The 25,347-nt window shown below is 54.4% G+C and overlaps 12 gene segments (V, D, J or C); 8 read left to right on the top strand and 4 right to left on the bottom strand.

Moving 5' to 3' along the window:
• Positions 1–69: 69 nt before the first annotated feature.
• LOC132322785 (Ig heavy chain V region 914-like) lies at positions 70–623 on the top strand (the record flags this gene model as incomplete). The annotated part of the segment is given in 2 exon segments: positions 70–412; positions 538–623. Coding segments are annotated over 2 exon segments (429 nt in total), but the record flags the coding sequence as incomplete, so codon positions are not given.
• A 281-nt stretch (positions 624–904) lies between these two features.
• Positions 905–1,495, bottom strand: LOC132322761 (Ig heavy chain V region 914-like). The segment is given in 1 exon segment: positions 905–1,495. A coding segment is annotated over 1 exon segment (471 nt).
• A 53-nt stretch (positions 1,496–1,548) lies between these two features.
• LOC132322784 (immunoglobulin heavy variable 5-10-1-like) lies at positions 1,549–2,322 on the top strand. The segment is given in 2 exon segments: positions 1,549–1,554; positions 1,705–2,322. Coding segments are annotated over 2 exon segments (624 nt in total).
• A 114-nt stretch (positions 2,323–2,436) lies between these two features.
• LOC132322783 (immunoglobulin heavy variable 3-48-like) lies at positions 2,437–4,089 on the bottom strand. The segment is given in 2 exon segments: positions 2,437–2,981; positions 4,026–4,089. Coding segments are annotated over 2 exon segments (594 nt in total).
• Positions 4,090–4,641: 552 nt separating this feature from the next.
• On the top strand, positions 4,642–5,695 carry LOC132322782 (Ig heavy chain V region 914-like). The segment is given in 3 exon segments: positions 4,642–4,716; positions 5,303–5,549; positions 5,643–5,695. Coding segments are annotated over 3 exon segments (375 nt in total).
• A 1,130-nt stretch (positions 5,696–6,825) lies between these two features.
• On the top strand, positions 6,826–7,353 carry LOC132322764 (Ig heavy chain V region 6.96-like). The segment is given in 1 exon segment: positions 6,826–7,353. A coding segment is annotated over 1 exon segment (390 nt).
• A 615-nt stretch (positions 7,354–7,968) lies between these two features.
• On the bottom strand, positions 7,969–8,702 carry LOC132322781 (immunoglobulin heavy variable 3-23-like). The segment is given in 2 exon segments: positions 7,969–8,471; positions 8,687–8,702. Coding segments are annotated over 2 exon segments (504 nt in total).
• Positions 8,703–8,946: 244 nt separating this feature from the next.
• LOC132322780 (Ig heavy chain V region T601-like) lies at positions 8,947–9,585 on the top strand (the record flags this gene model as incomplete). The annotated part of the segment is given in 1 exon segment: positions 8,947–9,585. A coding segment is annotated over 1 exon segment (624 nt), but the record flags the coding sequence as incomplete, so codon positions are not given.
• Positions 9,586–10,554: 969 nt separating this feature from the next.
• Positions 10,555–11,373, top strand: LOC132322779 (Ig heavy chain V region 914-like). The segment is given in 2 exon segments: positions 10,555–10,591; positions 10,904–11,373. Coding segments are annotated over 2 exon segments (492 nt in total).
• Positions 11,374–11,698: 325 nt separating this feature from the next.
• On the top strand, positions 11,699–12,407 carry LOC132322778 (Ig heavy chain V region 3-like). The segment is given in 3 exon segments: positions 11,699–11,770; positions 11,871–12,244; positions 12,393–12,407. Coding segments are annotated over 3 exon segments (444 nt in total).
• A 406-nt stretch (positions 12,408–12,813) lies between these two features.
• LOC132322769 (Ig heavy chain V region 6.96-like) lies at positions 12,814–13,233 on the bottom strand. The segment is given in 1 exon segment: positions 12,814–13,233. A coding segment is annotated over 1 exon segment (381 nt).
• A 6,088-nt stretch (positions 13,234–19,321) lies between these two features.
• LOC132322777 (Ig heavy chain V region 441-like) lies at positions 19,322–19,782 on the top strand (the record flags this gene model as incomplete). The annotated part of the segment is given in 2 exon segments: positions 19,322–19,478; positions 19,586–19,782. Coding segments are annotated over 2 exon segments (252 nt in total), but the record flags the coding sequence as incomplete, so codon positions are not given.
• Positions 19,783–25,347: the final 5,565 nt, after the last annotated feature.

The following is a 25,347-nucleotide window of genomic DNA, read 5'->3' as shown; positions in this document are numbered from 1 at the left end:
GGCAACGCCCACTTTGAGCCCCTCGACCAATCAGGTTTCCCATCCCCATCTGCCCTTGTTCCCGCAGGGCTCCGGGCGGCCGTGACCCTGCTGGAGTGCGGGGGGCACCTCCAGCCCCCCGGGGGGTCCCTGCGCCTCCTCTGCCGAGGGTCCGGGTTCGATTTCGGGAGTTTTGGGTTGCAATGGATCCGCCAGAAACCCGGGCAGGGGCTGGAGTGGGTCGCAGGGATCAGCAGCAGTGGTTCCAGCACCTACTACGCGCCATCGGTCAAGGGCCGGGTCAGGATCTCCAGGGACAACGGGCAGAGCTCGGTGACGCTGACCATGACCGACCTCCGGGACGGGGATTCCGGATCCTATTTCTGTGCCAAGGCTGCTGTGGCTGGTTGGGGTGCTGATACTGCTGGTCTTAGTGCCGTCCCCACCCCCATCCCAGAATCCCTCCCCCTGCCCCAGACCCCAGACCCTGCCCCCACACCCCCAGCCCACCCCCAGCCCGTGACCATTGATCCCAACCTTGCTCTGCCTTGGCCCCAGCTCTCACCCGCCCAGCCCAAACCACAACTCCTGACCCCAAATCTCCTCTTTCTGCCCCAAACTTTGCCCTGAAGGTCGGCATTTGAGGCCCAGGGTCTCGCTTTGGGGACAAATTCTGAGGATTTGTGTCAGCGGCTGTGGCTGGGAGCCCAAAGTGGGGATTTGGGGTAAAAGTGGGTGAGTTTTGGGGCCAGACTAGTCTGGTTTGGGGCACGATCAGTTTGGGGTTTTGGCTCCGTGGTTGGCGATGGGTTGGGGGATGGTTCTGGGCAAACGGCCCCGGGGTGAGGGGAAGGCCGAGATTGGGGAGAAATGGGCAAAAGTGGGGGGAAATCGAGAGGTGGGGCAGCAGGGGCAGAATCTGATGGAAAATGGTGAAGATTTGATAAAAAGGACTGGGATGTGGGTCAGGATCAGAGAATTCTGGGATAGTTGGGAACACAGAGGAATCGGCTTGGGATCTCAACCACCACCAACAACATAAGCAGCAGCATCATAACCACAACCACTGGTGTAACATCTGGCACAGAAATAGGATCCGGAATCCTCGTCCCGGAGGTCGGTCATGGTCAGCGTCACCGAGCTCTGCCCGTTGTCCCTGGAGATCGTGACCCGGCCCTTGAGCGACGGCGCGTAGTAGGTGCTGGCACCACTGCTGTAGATACTCGCGACGTATTCCAGCCCCTGCCCGGGTCTCTGGCGGATCCAGGACATGTCGTGATTCCCGAAATTGAACCCAGACCCTCGGCAGAGGAGGCGCAGGGACCCCCCGGGGGGCTGGAGGTCCCCCCCGCACTCCAGCAGGGTCACGGCCGCCCGGAGCCCTGCGGGGACAAGGGGACATGGGGATGACAAACCTGATTGGTTGAGGGCCTCAAAGTGGGCGTTGCCACTGGAAAAAGGGGCAATTCCCGATGTCCCCAATTTTGCCATTTCCCAATCAATTTCCCATCAGTGGGCTGGGGGTGTCCGGGAAGGGTCTGGGGGCTGGGACGGGGCGGGGAGTCAGGGATGGGGGCGGGGACAGGGGGGACTTGGGGAAGGGGGTGGGGACAGCACTAGGACCAGCAGCATAAGCACCCAAGCCAGCCACAGCAACTTTGGGAACAGTCAGTGGGGAATAAATGAATTAAAAAGGGGCACAGAAAGTTCAAGTTCCTGAAATAGGAGCAGTCAGGGCCAGAGTGGGCGGGGCCCGTTGTTCCGGGACTGGTTTCTGTGGGAAACCCCGCAGGGCCCAGCGAGCACACCTGCAGCCACACCTGGCCAGCATCGGCCCAGCCCGGGCAGAGCTGCAGCCAGATCCTCAGGGTCCTTCTGGCACCCCCGTGTCCCCCTGTCCCCGCAGGGCTCCGGGCGGCCGTGACCCTGCTGGAGTGCGGGGGGGACCTCCAGCCCCCCGGGGGGTCCCTGCGCCTCCTCTGCCGAGGGGCCGGCTTCGATTTCGGGAGTTTTGGGATGCAATGGATCCGCCAGAGACCCGGGCAGGGGCTGGAATACGTCGCAGGTGTCAGCAAAACTGCTGTCAACATAGACTATGCAGATTCCGTCAAGGGCCGGTTCACGATCTCCAGGGACAACGGGCAGAGCTCGGTGACGCTGACCATGACCGACCTCCGGGACGAGGATTCCGGATCCTATTTCTGTGCCAAGGGTGCTGGTACTGGTGCTGGTGCTGCTGGTGCTGGTCGTATTGATGATGGTGCCACCCCCATCCCCGAGTCCCCCCCCTGCCCCAGACCCCAGACCCTTCCCCCACACCCCCAGCCCACCCCCAGCCCGTGACCATTGATCCCAACCTTGCTCTGCCTTGGCCCCAGCTCTCACCTGCCCAGCCCAAACCACAACTCCTGACCCCAAATCTCCTCTTTCTGCCCCCAAATTTTCTGCAAAATGGCGATTTCGTGCCAAGGGTCAAGGTTTGGGTAAAGTTTGTGTCCAGGAGCCGAGAATTTGGGGCAGAACCAGTTCAGAGCTGGGACACGGGGACAGGAATGGGGTCAGGGCTGGGGTTTGGGTCAGGGAAGGGTCTGGACAGGGACAGGAGGGGACACGGCCATGGGATGTGCAGCCCAAAGCACCGCAACCAGCAACAACACCATATCCAGCAGAGAAAGCACCATAACCATCGTAATGTCTGGCACAGAAATAGACGCCGGAATCCTCGTCCCGGAGGTCGGTCATGGTCAGCGTCACCGAGCTCTGCCCGTTGTCCCTGGCGATCGTGACCCGGCCCTGCACCGAATCAGCGTAGCCGATGTTGCCACCACTGCTGTCCAGCAATGCGACGTATTCCAGCCCCTGCCCGGGGCTCTGGCGCATCCAGACAACGGCAAATCTCCCGAAATCGAACCCAGACCCTCGGCATAGGAGGCGCAGGGACCCCCCGGGGGGCTGGAGGTCCCCCCCGCACTCCAGCAGGGTCACGGCCGCCCAGAGCCCTCAGGAACAAGGGCAGATGGGGTGTCCTGGTTCAGGGCAAATTTGGGAGAGAACCCCAAAGGGCCCCCCAAGGAAATCGGATTCTACCACCCCTCCCCCAACCGGTCCAGGAGAAAATACTTCCTTGGAGAAAAGTGGAACAAACTGTTTATTAAACAAGAAAACTTAATATTAAACAATCAAACCCCTTGCTGCTCCAAAGGAGATGACAAACCCAGAAAGTCCCCTCCCCAGATTCCAGTTCAGCTCACTCAGTCCCTTATCAGTCCCTCCGGCGCTGGAAATGCCGTGGCCCAGGCCCGGCCCGGCCCACCGATGTGAGCTGCTGGTGCTCTTATGGTTGTTCAGTCCAGAGCAGGTGTGAACAGGTCCAGAGAAAGGGGAAAAAAGGGAAAAAAACACCCCACAGTCCAGGGAACTCCTTTGCCTCAGCTAGCTAAACTAACTAAAAAGCAAGGAAAAAAAGAGAGCCCTGTCCCGCCGTCTGTTCATCCGCAGAACCACGCAGTCCAGGAGCAGGAATGTGTCGGAGTGAGTTCAGTGTCTGAGAACAAACTGCGCGCCTCCTCTGCCCCCTCAGTCCTTGGAGCAAGTCTGAAAGGTGCAAACCTGACTGTTCAGCATAGACGGAACGAGACGGTTGGGGATGAGAGCATCATAGAGTCAGCCTAGGACACTGGGGGTGGGAACAGCTCAGCCCCTGACCCAGCCCTGACTCTGGGCCCCACATTGGGACCCTTGGAGTTCATCAGCCTCTGCCCAGGTGGGGCCCGCCCATCTTTCCATCTGGCCACACCCACTTTGAGGATTTCAACCTATCACGTTCCCATCCCCATCTGCCCTTGTCCCCGCAGGGCTCCGGGCGGCCGTGACCCTGCTGGAGTGCGGGGGGGACCTCCAGCCCCCCGGGGGGTCCCTGCGCCTCCTCTGCCGAGGGGCCGGGTTCGATTTCGGGCAATTTGGGATGGGCTGGTATCGACAGACACCAAGGAATGTTCTGGAATACGTAGCAAGTATCAGCAGAAGTGGCAGCACCGACTACGCGCCCTCAGTCAAGGGCCGGCTCAGGATCGCCAGGGACAGCGGGCAGAGCTCGGTGACGCTGACCATGACCGACCTCCGGGACGAGGATTCCGGATCCTATTTCTGTGTGAAATCCCCTAATACTGGTGGTGCTTATGGTGCTGGTTATATTGACGCTGCTCATGCTCTCCCCACCCCCATCCCTGAGTCCCCACTGCCCCAGACCCCAGACCCTTCCCCCACACCCCCAGCCCACCCCCAGCCCGTGACCATTGATCCCAACCTTGCTCTGCCTTGGCCCCAGCTCTCACCCGCCCAGCCCAAACCACAACTCCTGACCCCAGATCTCCTCTTTCTGCCCCAAAACTTTCTGCAAAATGGCGATTTCGTGCCGAGGGTAGAGGATTGGGTAAATTTTGTGTCCAGGAGCCGAGAATTTGGGGCAGAACCAGTTCAGAGCTGGGACACGGGGACAGGAATGGGGTCAGGGGCCAGGGTTTGGGGAAGGGTCTGGGCCATGGGGACGGGGGGGATGCAGGGATGGGGAGGGGGCCAATTCCATAACCAGGATGAACATTTCCAGTAACAGTGGTTTTGGCACAGAAATAGGATCCGGAATCCTCGTCCCGGAGGTCGGTCATGGTCAGTGTCACCGAGCTCTGCCCGTTGTCCCTGGAGATCGTGACCCGGCCCTTGAGTGACGGCGCGTACCAGGTGCTGCCACCAGTGTTGATGCTCCCGACCCACTCCAGGCCCTGCCCAGGTCTCTGGCGAACCCAATCCATTTCAAATCTCCCGAAATCGAACCCGGCCCCTCGGCAGAGGAGGCGCAGGGACCCCCCGGGGGGCTGGAGGTCCCCCCCGCACTCCAGCAGGGTCACGGCCCCTCCCCCATCCCCAAACCTTCACTGCTTTCCCCAAACTCCCCTGGTTTGGTCCCAAATCCCCACCAGAGCTTCACTGTACTCAAAGTTGCATCAAATCGCGCAATTACACCAATCCATTCATTAATTAATTGGAACCCTTGTCCTGAGCATTCTTCATTGATTGCCCAATTAATATCTCGTTAACGACCCCCAAAACCCCTGGGACCCCAACCCCGGCACATCCCGGCCACGGCCTCGAGCTCCCTCCGGCTCCTGGCCCTGCTGGCCCTACCTGGTCAGTCCCGCCCCTTTTTCCTGATGGCCACGCCCACTCTGCGGCTCTCGACCAATCAGGTTTCCCATCCCCATGTCCCCCTGTCCCCGCAGGGCTCCGGGTGGCCGTGACCCTGCTGGAGTGCGGGGGGGACCTCCAGCCCCCCGGGGGGTCCCTGCGCCTCCTCTGCCGAGGGGCCGGGTTCGATTTTGGGAGATTTGGGATGGGCTGGATCCGCCAGAGACCCGGGCAGGGGCTGGAGTGGCTCGCAGGGATCTACATCCTTGGCAGCACCGACTACGCGCCGTCGGTGCAGGGCCGGGTCAGGATCTCCAGGGACAGCGGGCAGAGCTCGGTGATGCTGACCATGACCGACCTGCGGGACGAGGATTCCGGATCCTATTTCTGTGCCAAGGCTGCTGTGGCTGGTTGGGGTGCTGCTGCTGCTGCTGGTCTTAGTGCAGTCCCCACCCCCATCCCCGAGTCCCCCCCCGTCCCAGACCCCAGACCCTTCCCCCACACCCCCAGCCCACCCCCAGCCCGTGACCATTGATCCCAACCTTGCTCTGCCTTGGCCCCAGCTCTCACCCGCCCAGCCCAAACCACAACTCCTGACCCCAAATCTCCTCTTTCTGCCCCAAACTTTGCCCTGAAGGTCGGGATTTGAGGCCCAGGCTCCCGCTTTGGGGACAAAGGTCGGGGATTGGTGCCAGCGGTGGCAGCTTTGGGGCAGCAGCGCAGATTTGGGCAGGGCTGGTCGAGTTCCAGGCCGGGGATCCTGGCAGAGGGGCCGGGTCCAGCCCAGGAGCCAAAATGGCCCCGAGAGGGCCCCGAGCTGAGCTTTGGGGCCAGGAGCTGGGAATTTGGGTCAGAGCCAGAGCAGGGCTGGGACACGGGGACAGGAACGGGGTCAGGGGTGGGGTTGGGGAAGGGTCTGGAAATCTGGGTCACGTGGGGTCACAGGGAGAGGGACGGGGTCACGACTCTAAGCAAAAGCTTCAGCATAGGAACCAGCAGCACCCTTGGCACAGAAATAGGATCCGGAATCCTCATCCCGGAGGTCGGTCATGGTCAGCGTCACCGAGCTCTGCCCGTTGTCCCTGGAGACGCTGACCCGGCCCTTGAATAAATTTGTGCGGTAGTAATTGGAACCAGTCTTGTTGACTTGAACGAGGTATTCCAGCCCCTGTCCCGGTCTCTGGCGATACCAGCTTATCCAGAAATCCCCAAAACTGAACCCGGCCCCTCGGCACAGGAGGCGCAGGGACCCCCCGGGGGGCTGGAGGTCCCCCCCGCACTCCAGCAGGGTCACGGCCGCCCGGAGCCCTGCGGGGACAAGGGGACATGGGGGATGGGAAACCTGATTGGTCAAGGGCCTCAAAGTGGGTGTGACAAGTTGAAAAAAGGGGCGGGACCCACCTGGTAGGGCCAGCATGTTCAGCATCACCGGGAGCCGGAGGGAGCTCGAGGCCGTGGCCGGGATGTGCCGGGATTGGGGTCCCGGGGGGGTTTTGGGGGTCGTTAATGAGATATTAATTGGGCAATTAATGAAGAATGCTCAGGACAAGGGTTCCAATTAATTAATGAATGGATTGGGGTAATTGCGCGATTTGATGCAACTTTGAGTACAGTGAAGCTCTGGTGGGGATTTGGGACCAAACCAGGAGAGTTTGGGGAAGGCAGTGAAGGTTTGGGGATGGGGGAGGGGCCGTGACCCTGCTGGAGTGCGGGGGGGACCTCCAGCCCCCCGGGGGGTCCCTGCGCCTCCTCTGCCGAGGGGCCGGGTTCGATTTCGGGAACTACGACATGCAATGGATCCGCCAGAGACCCGGGCAGGGGCTGGAGTGGCTCGCAGGGATCTACAGCAGCGGTGCCTACACCTACTACGCGCCGTCATTCAAGGGCCGGGTCAGGATCTCCAGGGACAACGGGCAGAGCTCGGTGACGCTGACCATGACCGACCTCTGGGACGAGGATTCCGGATCCTATTTCTGTGCCAAACGTTACACCAGTGGTTATGCTAATGCTGCTTATGGTGTTGATGGAGGTGGTGCTCCCAAGCCCTCTCCTCTCTGTTCCCAACTATCCCAGAATTCTCTCATCCTGCCCCAAATCCCAGCCCTTCCCCTCCGATCTCGGCCATTTCCCCCACACTCCGCCCCTGCTGCCCCAGCCCTGCGTTCCCCCCAGTTCTGACCATTTCTCCCCAGCCTCGCCCTTCTCCTCTGTCCCAGCTGGGAGCGGGGATCACCCCAGGGCAGCACAGCCAGCTGTGGCTGCAGCTGGCGCTCTGCCGGCCCCTCCAGGAGCTGGGCTGCCCTCGCTCACACCCAGCTGTTCCAAGGGACCAAATCCAGGAACTTTCTCTTTCCTTTTCCGGGCCCCAGCAGCGGCCGGGGAGGAAGTGGGGGGAGGCTGCAGAGCCCCGACCTCGCGGCGTCGGCTCCTCCCTCCCACCGGGGACTCCTGGTCCTCCTGCCCGGCCTCCAGCTCCGGGAGCTGCTCCTCGGCTTGGGGCTGGAATCCTCTCGCTGTGCTCGCCACATTGTGACCGCCGTGATGATGATGGGGGTGGCCCCAAGGCTGCAGCCCTGGCTCCCCAAATGTCCCAAAATCCCCAAATCCACCCCAAATCCCAGCCCCTTGATTCCTTTCTTGACCTTCCCCCCAGTCTCCGCCATCGCTGTCCCAATTCCCGACTTTTCCCCCAATTTTTGCCCATTTCACCCCAATCTCCCCCAGCTCCCCCAGCCCTGATTGGCGGAGGCCAGAACTGGGGCTGGGGGTGAAGGTTTGGGGCCAATGGTTGGGTTTGGGGCAGGAGCAGGCGAGGGTTTGGGGTCAGTGCTGGCCCTTGGGGCAGATGGGGACAGAGGGTCCCGAGCCGAGTCCATGGGGGAGGTTTGGGGGCAGGGTCAGGGCTCTGGGGACATTTGGGATCCCAAGAGCAAAGGCAGGGCCGAAACCAACGTCAGTACCATAAGCTTCGTAATTGCAACCAGCAAAATAACATTTCCCGCAGAAATAGACGCCGGAATCCTCGTCCCGGAGGTCGGTCATGGTCAGCGTCACCGAGCTCTGCCCGTTGTCCCTGGAGATCGTGACCCGGCCCTGGAGCGACGGCGCGTACGCGGCGCTGCCACTTCTGTCAATCCCTGCAAGCCACTCCAGCCCCTGCCCGGGTCTCTGGCGGATCCACTGTGCACCAAAACTCCCGAAATCAAACCCGGCCCCTCGGCAGAGGAGGCGCAGGGACCCCCCGGGGGGCTGGAGGTCCCCCCCGCACTCCAGCAGGGTCACGGCCGCCCGGAGCCCTGCGGGGACAGGGGGACATGGGGGTGGGAACAGCTCAGCCCCTGACCCCACCCCTGACCCCAGCCCTGACCCCACCCCCTGACCCCACCCCCTGACCCCACCCTGGCTCTGGCCCTGTCCCCATCCCCCCGTCCCAGCCGGGCCCTGACGGTTCCTTCCCTGATCTCAGAGTGCAAAACCAACCCCGAGGGGATCCCAGCCCTGATCAGAACCAATTTCAGTTCGTTACAATTGATTGATTTCATTTATTGCCATCGGATTGGGTGACCCAGCCAACGGGATCGAGGGATTGGAAAGGAGATAACAGAGAGAGAGAGAAAGGGGGGAGGGGCACAGAGCCACCAATGGAGAGACAGAACCCTCGTGGGCCGGCCAATAGAATCCGTCTGGTTAACTTGGGGTGAAACTCACAGTTTTTGGTTAACTCTGGGGTGTTTTATCACCCTGGGCCGAGGGGGGCACAGGGAACAGTCAGTGGGGAATAAATGAATTAAAAATGGGCACAGAAAGTTCAAGTTCCTGAAACAGGAGCAGTCAGGGCCAGAGTGGGCGGGGCCCGTTGTTCCGGGACTGGTTTCTGTGGGAAACCCCTCAGGGCCCAGCGAGCACACCTGCAGCCACACCTGGCCAGCATCGGCCCAGCCCGGGCAGAGCTGCAGCCAGATCCTCAGGGTCCTTCTGGCACCCCCATGTCCCCCTGTCCCCGCAGGGCTCCGGGCGGCCGTGACCCTGCTGGAGTGCGGGGGGGACCTCCAGCCCCCCGGGGGGTCCCTGCGCCTCCTCTGCCGAGGGGCCGGGTTCGATTTCGGGAGTTTTTCCATAAGCTGGGTTCGCCAGAGACCCGGGCAGGGGCTGGAGTTTGTCGCAGGGATCAGCAGCAGTGGTGACTACACCTACTACGCGCCATCGCTCCAGGCCCGGGTCAGGATCTCCAGGGACAACGGGCAGAGCTCGGTGACGCTGACCATGACCGACCTGCGGGACGAGGATTCCGGATCCTATTTCTGTGCCAAGCATGCTGAATGGGGTGCTCGTTATAACGATGCCTATGGTATTGGCGCCTCGCCCATGTCCGTCTGTCCCCCGTCCCCGTTCCCCAACCCCCACCCCTGACCCCGTTCCTGTCCCCGTGTCCCAGCCCTGCTCTGGCCCTGTCCCCAATCTCAGCTCCTGGCCCCAAATCTCCGCCGTAGCTCCAAGTCCCAGCCAAGACCCCCAAAAGTGACGAGGCTGGCCGGATCTCGGGCCACCATGTCCATCGGATTTTCCTTCCTGTGATTGGCCAAAGCCCTTTTAAAGCCAGCTGTGACATCGAGTTCTGTCACTGCAGTGGGGCCGTGGGCTGCTGGCACCTGGCCGTTGTCACAGCCCTGTGGGGACAGCCCTGGTGGGACACCAAACAGCTCCAGGGGTGTCCCCAGCAGCCCCGTCCCGGCGGGGGTTGGGACAGAGAGCCCTGGGCGGGGATAAATCCTCGGGGGCAGCCCCAAATCTGCACCCCTGGCACCAAACCCGCCCAGGGGGCACCGAACCCTGAGGGGTGGGCACAAAGATTGGCACCAAGGGTGAGGGGTGGGGCTGAGAGGTGGGATTTGGGGAAAATGGGGGAGATTTGGGGATGAACCAGTTCAGGGATGGGACAGAGGGACAGGAACCGGGTCAGGGGTGGGGTCTGGGGAAGGGTCTGGGGAATGGAGAAAGGCGGGGATGGAGTCGCGGAACTGGGCACAAAAGCATGGGCAACGCTCTCCCAGCCAGTACCAGCATAAGCAGATCTGGCACAGAAATAGGATCCGGAATCCTCGTCCTGGAGGTCGGTCATGGTCAGCGTCACCGAGCTCTGCCCGTTGTCCCTGGAGATCCTGAACCGGCCCTTGACCGAATCCGCATAGCCGGAATCACTGCCGTCGTTTTTAATCCCTGCGACCCGTTCCAGCCCCTGCCCCGGTCTCTGGCGGATCCAGAACATTCCAAAACTCCCAAAACTGAACCCAGCCCCTCGGCAGAGGAGGCGCAGGGACCCCCCGGGGGGCTGGAGGTCCCCCCCGCACTCCAGCAGCGTCACGGCCGCCCGGAGCCCTGCGGGGACAGGGGGAGATGGGGATGGGAAACCTGATTGGTCGAGGGCCTCAAAGTGGGCGTGGCCATCAGGAAAAAGGGGCGGGACTGACCGGGTACGGCCAGCAGGGCCAGGAGCTGGAGGGAGCTCGAGGCCGTGGCCGGGATGTGCCGGGGTTGGGGTCCCGGGGGGTTTTGGGGGTCGTTAATGAGATATTAATTGGGCAATCAGTGCAGAACACTCAGGACAAGGGTTCCAATTATTAATGAATGAATCGGGGTTTTTTGCAGGGTTTAGGGCACTTGGGATAGAGGAAAGCTCTGGTGGGGATTTGGGACCAAACCAGGGGAGTTTGGGGAAAGCAGTGAAGGTTTGGGGATGGGGGAGGGGCCGTGACCCTGCTGGAGTGCGGGGGGGACCTTCAGCCCCCCGGGGGGTCCCTGCGCCTCCTCTGCCGAGGGTCCGGGTTTGATTTCGGCCAATTTGGGATGGGCTGGATGCGCCAGAGACCCGGGCAGGGGCTGGAATACGTCGCGGGGATTAAGAGTGATGGCAGCACCGCGTACGCGCCGTCAGTGCGGGGCAGGGTCAGGATCTCCAGGGACAACGGGCAGAGCTCGGTGACGCTGACCATGACCGACCTCCGGGACGAGGATTCCGGATCCTATTTCTGTGCCAAGCGAGCTTACGCTGATAATTGGGATCTTGGTGCTAATTTTGTAGACTCCAGTGCTGGATCCGCCCCCATCTCAGTGTCCCCACCTGTCCCCAAACCCAGACCCTTCCCCAAATCTCAGCCATTACCCCTTGTCCCAAATCTCCCTCATTTGCACCAACGGTGACCGCTGACCCCAAACCCTCGCCTGCTCCTGCCCCAAAATTCAACCATTGCCCCCAAACCTTCACCCCCTTCACCCCCAGCCCCAGTTCTGGCCTTCTCCAATCAGGGCTGGGGGAGCTGGGGGAGATTTGGGCGAAATGGGCAAAAATTGGGAATTAAGTCCAGAGCTCGGTCAGCAGGGGAGGAGTTTGGGGGAAATGGCCGAGATTGGAGGAACGGGGCTGGGATTTGGGGGAAGGATCGCTGGGATTGGGGACATTGGGTGACCATCACGGGGAGTGGGGCCACAGCCGGCACCATCACTATAAGCACCAGCAGCACCAGCACCAGCAGCAGCACGTTCCCATCCCCATCTGCCATGGCCCCCTCCCCCCTCATGGCCCTGACCCTGCTGACCCTTCTGACCCTCGCAGGTTGGGCCACGCCCCCTTTTCCCAACAAGCCACGCCCCCTTTCCCCCTTCCTGACCAATCCGATTGGTTCATTTCTGAATTTGGATGATTTTCCCCGCAGGGCTCCGGGCGGCCGTGACCCTGCAGGAGTCCGGGGGGGACCTCCAGCCCCCCGGGGGGTCCCTGACTCTGCTCTGCAACAGCTCCGGGTTCCCCCTGGGCAACCACGACATGTTCTGGATCCGCCAGCGCCCCGGCCAGGGGCTGCGCTTGGTCGCCCACATCACCCACGACGGAGGCCAGGCCATCTACGCGCCGTCGGTGCGGGGCCGGGCCAGGATCTCCCGGGACAACGGGCAGGGCTCGGTGACGCTGACCATGACCGACCTCCGGGACGAGGATTCCGGATCCTATTTCTGTGCCCGGCGTCACAAACATTGGGCAGCGGATTTGGTTTTTATTGACGGCGCCGGCAGCGGCCCCGCCCCCACCGTGGTCACCCAATGTCCCCAAATCCCAGAGATCCTTCCCCAAAATCCCAGCTCTGTCCCTCAAATCTTCACCATTTCCCCCAAACTCTGCCCAAGCTGACCAATTCCCGATTTTCCCCAATTTTTGCCCATTTCCCCCCAATCTCCCCCAGCTCCCCGGGCCCTGATTGGCCGAGCCGGCGCAGAGCCGGTGCCGGGAGGAGCGGTTCGGTGTCGGATCTGGGGCCGGTGCAGACCCTTGGCCAAAATCCCCGGATTTTCAGTGGTTTTGGCGGTGAATTCCCGCGGGTTTGCGGCGCGGGGGGAAATCTCTGGTTGGGATTTCTCCGCGGGCAGGGGCGGAGGAAAGGAGCCTCGGTTCAGCCCTGGGATGGCAGCATCCGGGCCCTGCCCAGAACGGGCCGGGATTTGGGGCAGAACTGGGCACTTTTGGGAGCACAGCCAGAGCTGAGAGCCGAGGGTGAAGGTTTGGGGCCCAGGGCTGAGCGTTAGCGCCAGCGGTCGCATGAGGGGCAAAAAGGGACAGGGAGTCGAGAACGGGATCAAGGTCTGAGGTTTGGGGAAAAAATGGAGAGTTTGGGGACTCTGTTATGGGAAGGGAGCCAAAACCAGGAGCTCGGTGCCATGGCGGGCGTGGTCACCATAACCAGCAGCAGGAACACACCCAGAGCAAGAGGCTTTGGCACAGAAATAGGATCCGGAATCCTCGTCCCGCAGGTCGGTCATGGTCAGCGTCACCGAGCTCTGCCCGTTGTCCCTGGAGATCCTGACCCGGCCCTTGACTGACGGCGCGTAGTCGGTGTAACCACCACTGTCACTGATCCTTGCGACGAATTCCAGCCCCTGCCCCGGTCTCTGCCGATACCAGCCCATCCCAAAACTCCCGAAACTAAACCCGGCCCCTCGGCACAGGAGGCGCAGGGACCCCCCGGGGGGCTGGAGGTCCCCCCCGCACTCCAGCAGGGTCATGGCCGCCCGGAGCCCTGCGGGGACAAGGGCAGATGGGGATGGGAAACCGGATTGGTCGAGGGCCTCAGAGTGGGCATGGCCAGCTGGAAAAAGGGGCGGGACCCACCTGGTAGGGCCAGCAGGGCCAGGAGCCTGAGGGAGCTCGAGGCCGTGGCCGGGATGTGCCGGGGTTGGGGTCCCAGGGGGTTTTGGGGGTCGTTAACGAGATAATAATTGGGCAATCAGTGCAGAACACTGAGGACAAGGGTTCCAATTAATTAATGAATAAATTGGGGTAATTGCACCATTTGATGCAACTTTGAGTACAGTGAAGCTCTGGTGGGGATTTGGGACCAAACCAGGGGAGTTTGGGGAAAGCAGTGAAGGTTTGGGGATGGGGGAGGGGCTGTGACCCTGCTGGAGTGCGGGGGGGACCTCCAGCCCCCCGGGGGGTCCCTGCGCCTCCTCTGCCGAGGGGCTGGGTTCGATTTTGGGGAATTTGGAATGTTCTGGATGCAACAGAAACCCGGGCAGGGGCTGGAATTCATCGCGAGTATCTACTGCAGTGGTTCCGGAACCGCGTACACGCCGTCGGTGCAGGGCCGGGTCAGGATCTCCAGGGACAACGGGCAGAGCTCGGTGACGCTGACCATGACCGACCTCCGGGACGAAGATTCCGGATCCCATTTCTGTGCCAGATCTGCTCCTGGTTACTGTCATTATGGTGCTGGTTATATTTTCGCCCCGCCCCATCCCTGGTTCCCCCCTGTCCCCGTTCCCCAGGTCCTTCCCTCCAACCCTTGCCCCCATTCCTGACCCCCACGGACCCAAATCTGGCCCTTTTGGCCCCAAATCTCCACCATTTGCTCCCAGGTTTGGGGACCGTGGTTGAGACTGGGAGCCAAGAGCTGAGGGTCGGTGCCAGGAGCTGAGATTGGGGCAGAACCAGCCGAGTTTGGGGCCGACGGTCACAAGTGACCCCGCTGAGATCTGGGGCAGGAAAGGCAGAGTTTTGGGGGTGAACCTTTGAGATTTGGGTCAAACGCTCAAAGCTGCAGAGAAATGTGAGAGGTGAGGCAATGATGGGGGAATTTGGGGGGAAATGGTCAAGATTGGGTGCCAAGAGTAAAGATTGGGACAGGAAGTGGGAATTTGGGGATGCTGGTGGGCACAGTGAGATGGGGGCGGGGCTGCCACGGGAATGGTCAACAAAATTCGCAACATCACCATAACCAGCAGCACCCTTGGCACAGAAATGGGATCCGGAATCCTCGTCCCAGAGGTCGGTCATGGTCAGCGTCACCGAGCTCTGCCCGTTGTCCCTGGAGATCCTGACCCGGCCCTGGAGCGATGGCGTGTAGAAGGTGCTGGAACCATCGCTGTGGATCCCTGCGAGCCACTCCAGCCCCTGCCCGGGTCTCTGTCGGATCCAGAACATTCCATAACCCCCAAAATCGAACCCGGCCCCTCGGCAGAGGAGGCGCAGGGACCCCCCGGGGGGCTGGAGGTCCCCCCCGCACTCCAGCAGGGTCACGGCCGCCCGGAGCCCTGCGGGGACAAGGGCAGATGGGGATGGGAACAGCTCAGCCCCTGACCCCAACCCTGACTCTGGGCCCCACATTGGGACCCTTGGAGTTCATCAGCCTCCGCCCACCTGGGCGCCGCCCCTTTTTCCAGCTGGCCACGCCCTCTTTGAGGCTCTCGACCAATCAGGTTTCCCATCCCCATAAAGCGGCCTGAACGATCCAATTAAGAACCCGCACCTGTTAACCACCCTAATTACACCATCCTAATTAAACTGGCTTGAGTAATCCAATTATGAACTGGCTCCTGTTAACGACCCTAATTAACGATCCTAATTAGCCTATCCTAATTAAGAACTCACACCTGTTAATGACCCTAATTAAAGGATCCTAATTAAGAACTCACACCTGTTAATGACCCTAATTAAAGGATCCTAATTAAGAACTCACACCTGTTAACAACCCTAATTAAGGGATCCTAATTAAGAACTCATACCTGCTAACGACCCTAATTAAAGGATCATAATTAAGAACTCACACCTGTTAACGACCCTAATTAAAGGATCCTAATTAAGAACCGACACCTATTATCCTAATTAAATGATCCTAATTAAACGATCCTAATTAAACTGGCCTGAGCAATCCAATTAAGAACTCACACCTGTTAATGACCCTAATTAAAGGATCCTAATTAAGAACTCACACCTGTTAATGACCCTAATTAAAGGATCCTAATTAAGAACTCACACCTGTTAATGACCCTAATTAAAGGATCCTAATTAAGAACTCACACCTGTTAACGACCCTAATTAAAGGATCCTAATTAGCCTATCCTAATTAAGAACTCACACCTGTTAACGACCCTAATTAAAGGATCCTAATTAAGAACTCACACCTGTTAACGACCCTAATTAAAGGATCCTAATTAAGAACTCACACCTGTTAACCACCCTAATTAAAGGATCCTAATTAAGAACTCACACCTGTTAACGACCCTAATTAAAGATCCTAATTAAGAACTCACACCTGTTAATGACCCTAATTAAAGATCCTAATTAAGAACTCACACCTGTTAACGACCCTAATTAAAGGATCCTAATTAAGAACTCACACCTGTTAACGACCCTAATTAAAGGATCCTAATTAAACTGGCTTGAGTAATCCAATTATGAACTGGCTCCTGTTAACCACCTTAATTAACGATCCTAATTAGCCTGTCCTAATTAAGAACTCACACCCGTTAACGACCCTAATTAAAGGATCCTAATTAAGAACCGACACCTGTTAATGACCCTATTTAAAGGATCCTAATTAGCCTATCCTAATTAAGAACTCACACCTGTTAACGACCCTAATTAAAGGATCCTAATTAAGAACTCACACCTGTTAACGACCCTAATTAAAGGATCCTAATTAAGAACTCACAGCTGTTAATGACCCTAATTAAAGGATCCTAATTAAGAACTCACGGCTGTTAACGACCCTAATTAAAGGATCCTAATTAAGAACCGACACCTGTTAATGACCCTAATTAAAGGATCCTTATTAAGAACTCACACCTGTTAACGACCCTAATTAATGGATCCTAATTAGGTGAAAATTTGGAGTTTTGGGGGGCATTAATTAGCTGTTAATTAGGAGCTATTTAATTAATTAGTATCCAATTAATTAATGAGCTAATTGGGGTTAATTACTGGGTTTGGATCTGGCGGAGATTTGGTTCCAAACCCGGCGATTTTGGGGCCAAAACGGTGAAAATTTGGAGTTTTGGTGTCATTAATTAGCTGTTAATTAGGAGCGATCTAATTAATTAGTATCCAATTAATTAATGAGCTAATTGGGGTTACTTAGTGGGATTTGGATCTGGTGAAGATTTGGGCCCAAACCCGGCGATTTTGGGGCCAAAACGGTGAAAATTGGGAGTTTTGGGGGTCATTAATTAGCTGTTAATTAGGAGCTATCTAATTAATTAGTATCCAATTAATTAATGAGCTAATTGGGGTTAATTAATGGGATTTGGATCTGACGGAGATTTGGGTCCAAACCCGGCGATTTTGGGGCAGAAATGGTGAAAATTTGTAATTTTAGAGGTCATTAATTAGCTGTTAATTAGGCGGCATTTAATTAATTATTATCCAATTAATTAATGAGCTAATTGGGGTTAATTACTGGGTTGGGATCTGGCGGAGATTTGGGTCCAAACCCGGCGATTTTGGGGCAAAAACGGTGAAAATTTGGAGTTTTGGGGGTCATTAATTAGCTGTTAATTAGGAGGTATCAAATTAATTAGTATCCAATTAATTAATGAGCTAATTGGGGTTAATTTTCGCTCGCGCTGCGCCCCCTGGCGGCCGCGCGGGGAATTCCCGCCTTTGGCTTTTCCCGCCAAAAAAAAAGCGGCCGCGGTGACGTCATCAATCAATTCCCTGCCCTTAATTAGCGCCGATTAATCGCAATTAATTAATCCCCACCAGTGATTATTTATTTTTATTGCATTTCTCTTTAATTTATTAATTATTTATTTTTAATGCATTTCCCTTTAATTTATTAATTATTTATTAATTATTAGTTGACGAGTGGTCTAATTAATTAATTATTATTAATCAATTATTTAATTAGATCAATCCCCCCGGGGAGATTTCGCCGAGAGGTAATTGCTAAATCAATAAATTCCTAATTAATTATTCCTAATTAATTATTGCTAATTAAAACCTCAATAAATGCCGGAAATTAATAAACTTTCTTAATTAATTAATTAATTGGTTTTGATTAATTAATTACTTGAACCCCCGTGATCGATCCTGATGGATTAATTAATTAATTAATTAATTACCCCAATTCCCTTACCAGGACCCATTAATTAGATTCTTGCAATTAACACCAATTAATTAATTAAACGGCTGCCAGCAATTAACTCAGAGCCATTAATTAATTAATTATGCCCTTGCCATTACCTCCGACCTATTAATTAATTATTTGAGTGCCTGCAATTAACTCGGACTGATTAATTAATGAACCGGGCACCGGCAATTAATTGGGATTGATTAATTAATGAACTGGGCACCGGCAATTAATTGAAATCTATTAATTAATTATTTGGGCTCTTCTAATTAACTGGGACCAATTAATTAATTAATCTGACTCTTGCAATTAACTCAGACCCATTAATTAATGAATCGGGCTCTTGTTATTATCTCGGAGCTATTAATTAATTAATCAAAGCCCTGCAATTAACTAGGAAGATTTAATTAATGAAATGGATGCCTGCAATTAACTGGGACCTATTAATTAATTAATCTGAGTCTTGCAATTAACTGGGACCAATTAATTAACGAACTGGGCTCTTCCAATTAACTCGGACCTATTAATTAATGAACCTCCAATTAACTGGGACCTATTAATTAACGAATCGGACTTTCCCATTAACTCAGACCTATTAATTAATGCACCGAACCTATTAATTAGCAAAGCCTATTAATTAATGAAGAACCTATTAATCAATGAAGAACCTCTTAATTAACGAAGCCTGCAATTAACCGGGGCCTATTAATTAATGAACTGAACCTATTAATCAATGAAACCTATTAATTAATGAAGAACCAATTAAATAATAAAGAACCTATTAATTAATAAATAACCTATTAATTAATGAAGCCTGCAATTAACCGGGGCCTATTAATTAATGAACTGAACCTAATAATTAGTGAAGCCTATTCATCAATAAAGAACCTATTAATTAATAAAGAACCTATTAATTAGTAAATAACCTAATAATTAACCAGGGCCTATTAGTTATTGAACCGAACCTATTAATCAATGAAACCTATTAATTAATGAAGAACCTATTAATTAATAAAGAAGCTATTAATTAATTAAACCTATTAATCAATGAAGAACCTATTAATTAGCGAACCTCCAATTAACCATGACCTATTAATTAATGAACCGAGCCTATTCATTAGTGAAGCCTGTTCATCAATAAAAAACCTATTAATTAATTAATTAAACTTATTAATCAAGAACCTATTAATTAATTAAACCTACTAATCAATGAAGAACCTATTAATCAGCGAACCTCCAATTAACCATGACCTATTAATTAATGAACTGAGCCTATTCATTAGTGAAGCCTGTTCATCAATAAATAACCTATTAATTAATAAAGCAGCTATTAATTAAATCTATTATTTAATTAAACCTATGAATCAATGAAGAACCTATTAATCAGCGAACCTCCAATTAACCGTGACCTATTAATTAATGAACCGAGCCTATTCATTAGTGAAGCCTGTTCATTAATGACGAACCTATTAATTAATAAATAACCTATTAATTAGCAAACCTCCAATTAACCGTGACCTATTAATTAATGAACCGAGCCTATTCATTAGTGAAGCCTGTTCATTAATGACTAACCTATTAATTAATAAAGAAGCTATTAATTAAACCTATTAATTAATTAAACCTATTAATTAATTAATTAAACCTATTAATCAATAAATAAGGTATTAATTAACCAACCTCCAATTCACTGAGGCCTATTAATTAACCCATCCGACCCTTCCAATTACCCCAGACCCGCTAATTACCCCCCCCACCCCCCCAAACAAACCCCACCCCCTTCCCTTACGAAGCCCCGCCCCTTTTCCCCGTAGCCCCGCCCCTTTCCCCTATAAAAGCCCCGTCCCGGCCAACCCCGGCACACGGCGGCCATGGCCCCCTCCCCCCTCATGGCTCTGACCCTCCTGACCCTCCTCGCCCTCCCAGGTTGGGCCACGCCCCTTTTTCCCCTTAGCCACGCCCCTTTCCCCCTTCCCGGCCAATCGGACGGCGCCATTTCTGAATTTTGATGATTTTTTTCCTCTCCCCCGCAGGGCTCCGGGCGGCCGTGACCCTGCAGGAGTCCGGGGGGGACCTCCAGCCCCCCGGGGGGTCCCTGCGCCTCCTCTGCCGCCATTTTGGGGCCAAACCCGGCCGTTTCGGGATCGCCTGGATCCGCCAAAAATTTGGCGGGAAACTGGAGCTTCTGGGGGAGGGGGAGGGGCGGTTCAGGGTGAGGGGGGAGGGGGCGGTGCTGGAGGGGGAGGGGCTGCAGGAGGGAGACTCCGGGGCCTATTTCTGTGCCGCTCACGGCGGCGCCGGGGGAAGGGCAGGGGTGGGGGGAAACCCCCTGGGGGGAGGGGCTGGGTTGGTCATGGGTGGGTGGAAGAGGAAGAGGAAGAGGGGGTTGGGTTGGTCAAGGTTGAGTTGGGTTGGTCAAGGTTGGGTTGAGTTGGGTTGGGTTGGGTTGAGTTGGGTTGGGTTGGGTTGAGTCGGTCATGGTTGGGTGGAAGAGGAAGAGGAAGTTGGGTTGGTCAAGGTTGAGTTGGGTTGGGTTGAGTTGAGTTGGGTTGGGTTGAGTTGAGTTGGGTTGGGTTGAGTTGGGTTGGGTTGAGTTGGGTTGGGTTGGGTTGGGTTGGGTTGAGTCGGTCATGGTTGGGTGGAAGAGGAAGAGGAAGTTGGGTTGGTCAAGTTGAGTTGGGTTGGGTTGGGTTGAGTTGGGTTGAGTTGGGTTGGGTTGGGTTGGGTTGGGTTGGGTTGGGTTGGGTTGAGTCGGTCATGGTTGGGTGGAAGAGGAAGAGGAAGTTGGGTTGGTCAAGTTGAGTTGGGTTGGGTTGGGTTGAGTTGGGTTGAGTTGGGTTGGGTTGGGTTGGGTTGAGTTGGGTTGGTCATGGTTGACTTGGGTTGGTTGGAAGAAGAGGGGGTTGGGTTGGGTTGAGTTGGGTTGGGTTGGTCATGGTTGAGTTGAGTTGGGTTGGGTTGGGTTGAGTTGAGTTGGGTTGGGTTGGGTTGGGTTGGAAGACGAAGACAGGGTTGGGTTGGGTTGGTCAAGGTTGGGTTGGGTTGGGTTGAAGAGGAAGAGGAAGTTGGGTTGGTCAAGGTTGGGTTGAGTTGGGTTGGGTTGGAAGAAGAAGACGGGGTTGGGTTGGGTTGGGTTGAGTTGGGTTGGAAGAGGAAGATGGGGTTGGGTTGGTCATGGTTGGGTTGAGTTGGGTTGAGTTGGGTTGGGTTGGTCAAGGTTGAGTTGAGTTGAGTTGAGTTGAGTTGGGTTGGGTTGGGTTGAGTTAGGTTGAGTTGAGTTGGGTTGGGTTCGTCAAGGTTGGGTTGAGTTGGGTTGGGTTGGTCATGGTTGGGTGGAAGAGGAAGAGGGGGTTGGGTTGGTCATGGTTGAGTTGGGTTGGATGAGTTGGGTTGGGTTGGGTTGGGTTGGGTTGGTTGGGTTGGGTTGGGTTGAGTTGGGTTGGGTTGGGTTGGGTTGGGTTGAGTTAAGTTGGGTTGGGTTGGGTTGGGTTGGGTTGGGTTGGTTGGGTTGGGTTGGGTTGAGTTGGGTTGGGTTGGGTTGGGTTGAGTTGGGTTCGGTTGGGTTGGGTTGGTCAAGGTTGAGTTGAGTTGGGTTGGGTTGAGTTGGGTTGGGTTGGGTTGGTCATGGTTGAGTTGAGTTGGGTTGGGTTGAGTTGGGTTGGGTTGGGTTGGGTTGGGTTGGGTTGGTCATGGTTGGGTGGAAGAGGAAGAGGGGGTTGGGTTGGGTTGGGTTGGGTTGGGTTGAGTTGGGTTGGGTTGGGTTGGGTTGGGTTGGGTTGGTTGGTCATGGTTGGGTTGGGTTGGGTTGGTTGAGTTGAGTTGGGTTGGGTTGGGTTGGGTTGGATGAGTTGGGTTGGGTTGGGTTGGGTTGAGTTGGGTTGAGTTGGGTTGGGTTGGGTTGGGTTGGGTTGGGTTGGGTTGAGTTGGGTTGGGTTGGGTTGGGTTGGTCATGGTTGGGTTGGGTTGGGTTGGGTTGGGTTGGTCATGGTTGGGTTGGGTTGGGTTGGGTTGGGTTGGGTTGGGTTGGGTTGGGTTGGGTTGGTCATGGTTGGGTTGGGTTGGGTTGGGTTGGGTTGGGTTGGGTTGGTTGGGTTGAGTTGGGTTGAGTTGGGTTGGGTTGGGTTGAGATGGGTTGAGTTGAGTTGGGTTGAGTTGGGTTGGGTTGGGTTGAGTTGGGTTGGGTTGAGTTGAGTTGGGTTGGGTTGGTCATGGTTGGGTTGGGTTGAGTTGGGTTGGGTTGAGTTGGGTTGAAGAGGAAGAGGAAGTTGGGTTGGTCAAGGTTGGGTTGAGTTGGGTTGGGTTGGAAGACGAAGATGGGGTTGGGTTGGTCATGGTTGGGTGGAAGAGGAAGAGGAAGAGGGGGTTGGGTTGGGTTGGGTTGGTTGGAAGAGGTAGAGGGGGTTGGGTTGGGTTGGGTTGGGTTGGTCATGGTTGGGTTGGGTTGGGTTGGGTTGGTCATGGTTGAGTTGGGTTGGGTTGGGTTGAGTTGAAGAGGAAGAGGAAGATGAAGAAGGAGTTGGGTTGAGTTGGGTTGGGTTGGTCATGGTTGGGTGGAAGAGGAAGAGGGGGTTGGGTTGAGTTGGGTTGGGTTGGGTTGGGCATGGTTGGCTTGAGTTGGGTTGAGTTGAGTTGGGTTGGGTTGGGTTGGGTTGGAAGATGAAGACGGGGTTGGGTTGGTCAAGGTTTAGTTGGGTTGGGTTGGGTTGGTTGGGTTGGGTTGAGTTGAGTTGGGTTGGGTTGGGTTGGAAGACGAAGACAGGGTTGGGGTGGTCATGGTTGGGTTGGGTTGGGTTGAGTTGGGTTGGGTTGGTTGAGTTGGGTTGGGTTGAGTTGGGTTGGGTTGGGTTGGGTTGAGTTGGGTTGGGTTGGGTTGGGTTGGGTTGGTCAAGGTTGAGTTGAGTTGAGTTGGGTTGGGTTGGGTTGGAAGAGGAAAAGGGGGTTGGGTTGGTCATGGTTGAGTTGGGTTGGGTTGGGTTGGAAGACGAAGACAGGGTTGGGGTGGTCATGGTTGGGTGGAAGAGGAAGAGGGGGTTGGGGTGGTCATGGTTGGGTTGGGTTCAGTTGAGTTGGGTTGGGTTGGGTTCAGTTGAGTTGGGTTAGGTTGAGTTGGGTTGGTTGGGTTGGGTTGGGTTGGGTTGGGTTGGGTTGAGTTGGGTTGGGTTGAGTTGGGTTGGGTTGGGTTGAGTTGAGTTGGGTTGGGTTGAGTTGGGTTGGGTTGGGTTGGATTGAGTTGAAGAGGAAGAGGAAGATGAAGAAGGAGTTGGGTTGAGTTGGGTTGGGTTGGTCATGGTTGGGTGGAAGAGGAAGAGGGGGTTGGGTTGAGTTGGGTTGGGTTGGGTTGAGTTGAGTCGAGTTGAGTTGGGTTGGGTTGGTCAAGGTTGGGTTGGGTTGGGTTGGGTTGGGTTGAGTTGACTTGACTTGAATAAGTTGGGTTGGGTTGAGGTCATTGAGTTGAGTTGGGTTGGGTTGGGTTGAGTTTGGTTGGGTTGAGTTGGGTTGAGTTGGGTTGAGTTCGAAGAGGAAAAGGGGGTTGGGTTGGTCATGGTTGAGTTGGGTTGGGTTGGGTTGGGTTGAGTTGGAAGAGGAAGAGAGGTTCGGTTGGTCATGGTTGAGTTGGGTTGGGTTGGGTTGAGTTGGGTTGGGTTGAGTTGGGTTGGGTTGGGTTGGTCATGGTTGGGTGGAAGAGGAAGAGGGGGTTGGGTTGGGTTGGGTTGGGTTGGGTTGAGTTGAGTTGAGTTGGGTTGGGTTGGTCAAGGTTGGGTTGGGTTGGGTTGGGTTGGGTTGAGTTGACTTGACTTGAATAAGTTGGGTTGGGTTGAACTCATTGAGTTGAGTTGGGATGAGTTGGGTTGAGTTGGGTTGGGTTGGGTTGAGTTGGGTTGGGTTGGGTTGGGTTGGGTTGGGTTGGGTTGGGTTGGGTTGGTTCAGTTGGGTTGGGTGGGTTGGGTTGGGTTGGTTCAGTTGGGTTGGGTTGGGTTGGGTTGGGTTGAGTTGAGTTAGGTTGAGTTGGATAGGTCATGGTTGGGTGGAAGAGGAAGAGGGGGTTGGGTTGGGTTGGTCAAGGTTGGGTTGAGTTGGGTTGGGTTGGGTTGGGTTGAGTTGGATTGGTCATGGTTGGGTGGAAGAGGAAGAGGGGGTTGGGTTGGTCATGGTTGAGTTGGGTTGGGTTGAGATGGGTTGGGTTGGGTTGAGTTGGGTTGAGTTGGGTTGGGTTGGGTTGGGTTGGGTTGGGTTGAGTTGGGTTGGTTGGGTTGGTTGGGTTGAGTTGGGTTGGTTGGGTTGGGTTGGTCATGGTTGGGTTGGGTTGAGTTGGTCAAGGTTGGGTTGGGTTGGGTTGGTCAAGGTTGACTTGAGTTGAGTTCCGTTGACGTGCTCCCAGTTGAGTGGAAGATCCCGTCACTAATGGAAAACTCCGGTTCACAAGCCCCGCCCCTTCCCTCACAAGCCCCGCCCCTTTCCCAAAAAAACCCCAGTGGCCAAAAAGCACAAAATCCCCCAAATTCCCCCAAATTCCTCAAATTCCCCCAATTTTCCCCCAAATTTCCCCAAATTACACAATTTTCCCAAATTTTCCCAAATCCCCCAAATTCCCCAAACTTCCCCAAATTTCCCCAATTTTCCTTAATTTTTCACAATTTTCCCACAATTTTCCCCATTTGTCCTCCCAAAAATCCCCAAATTTTTCCCGTTTTTCCCTCCATTTTTCACCATTTTTTCCCATTTTTTTTCTATTTCCTCCCAATTTTTTCCCCAATTTTTTTCCCCATTTTTTCCCTTTTTTTTCCCCATTTCCCCCAATTCTGTCCCTTCCCCCCATTAATCCCATTTTACCCCATTTTCCCATTTCCCCATTTTACCCCATTTATCCCCATTTTTCCCCTTTTCCCCCATTTTTCCTATTTTTCCACTTTTTTCCCCATTTCCCCCCCTTTTTTCCCTTTCCCCCCCATTTTTTCCATCTATTCCCCATACTTTTCTCTATTCCTTATTACCAAATCCGTTTAATCCCAAATTTAATTCATACCCAATTTCTCCCATTTTCACTCCATCCCATTTCCCCCCCAATTTTTTCCACATTTTTCTCCTTATTTCCCATTTTTCCTCCATTTTCCCCCCATTTTTCTCCATTTTTCCATTTTTTCCCCATATTTACCTTTTTCACCCAATTTTTTCCTTTTTTATTCCCTTTTTTCATTTTTTCCCCATTTTTCCCATTATTTTTTTTCTTCTCTCCCATTTTTTCCTGCTTCCCCAATTTTTTTCTTTTTTATTCCATTTTTCCCATTTTTCCATTTTTCCTTTTTATTCCCTTTTTATCCCATTTCCCCCCATTTTTTCCCATTATTTTCCTTTATTCCCTTTCCCACCATTTTCCCATTTTTCCCATTTTTCCTTTTCCCCAAATTTTCGGTTTTATTCCCTTTTATTTCCCATTTTCCCCCTTTTTTCCCAATTTTTTCCCCCTCTCTCTTTATTCCCTTTTCCCCCATTTTTTCCCTCTTTTTTCTCATTTTCCCCCATTTTTATTCCCTTTTTTCCCCATTTTTCCCATTTTCCCATTTTTTCCCTTTTTTATTCCCTTTTTTATTCCCTTTTTTATTCCATTTTTCCCCTTTTTCCCCATTTTTTCCTTTTTTTTTCATTTTTCCCCATTTTTCCATTTTTTCCTTTTTTCCCCAATTTTTTCCTTTTTTATTCCCTTTTTTCCATTTCCCCCTTTTTTTATCCTTTCCCCCATTTTTTACATTTTTCCCCTTTTTCCCATTTTTCCTTTTCTTTCCTTTTTTTCCCCATT

This window comes from Haemorhous mexicanus, unplaced genomic scaffold (genome assembly GCF_027477595.1).
Source record: "Haemorhous mexicanus isolate bHaeMex1 unplaced genomic scaffold, bHaeMex1.pri scaffold_124_ctg1, whole genome shotgun sequence".
Taxonomy (NCBI): domain Eukaryota; kingdom Metazoa; phylum Chordata; class Aves; order Passeriformes; family Fringillidae; genus Haemorhous; species Haemorhous mexicanus.
The sequence above is the reverse complement of the archived record's forward strand: the minus strand, read 5'-3'. Positions and strand labels throughout refer to the sequence as shown.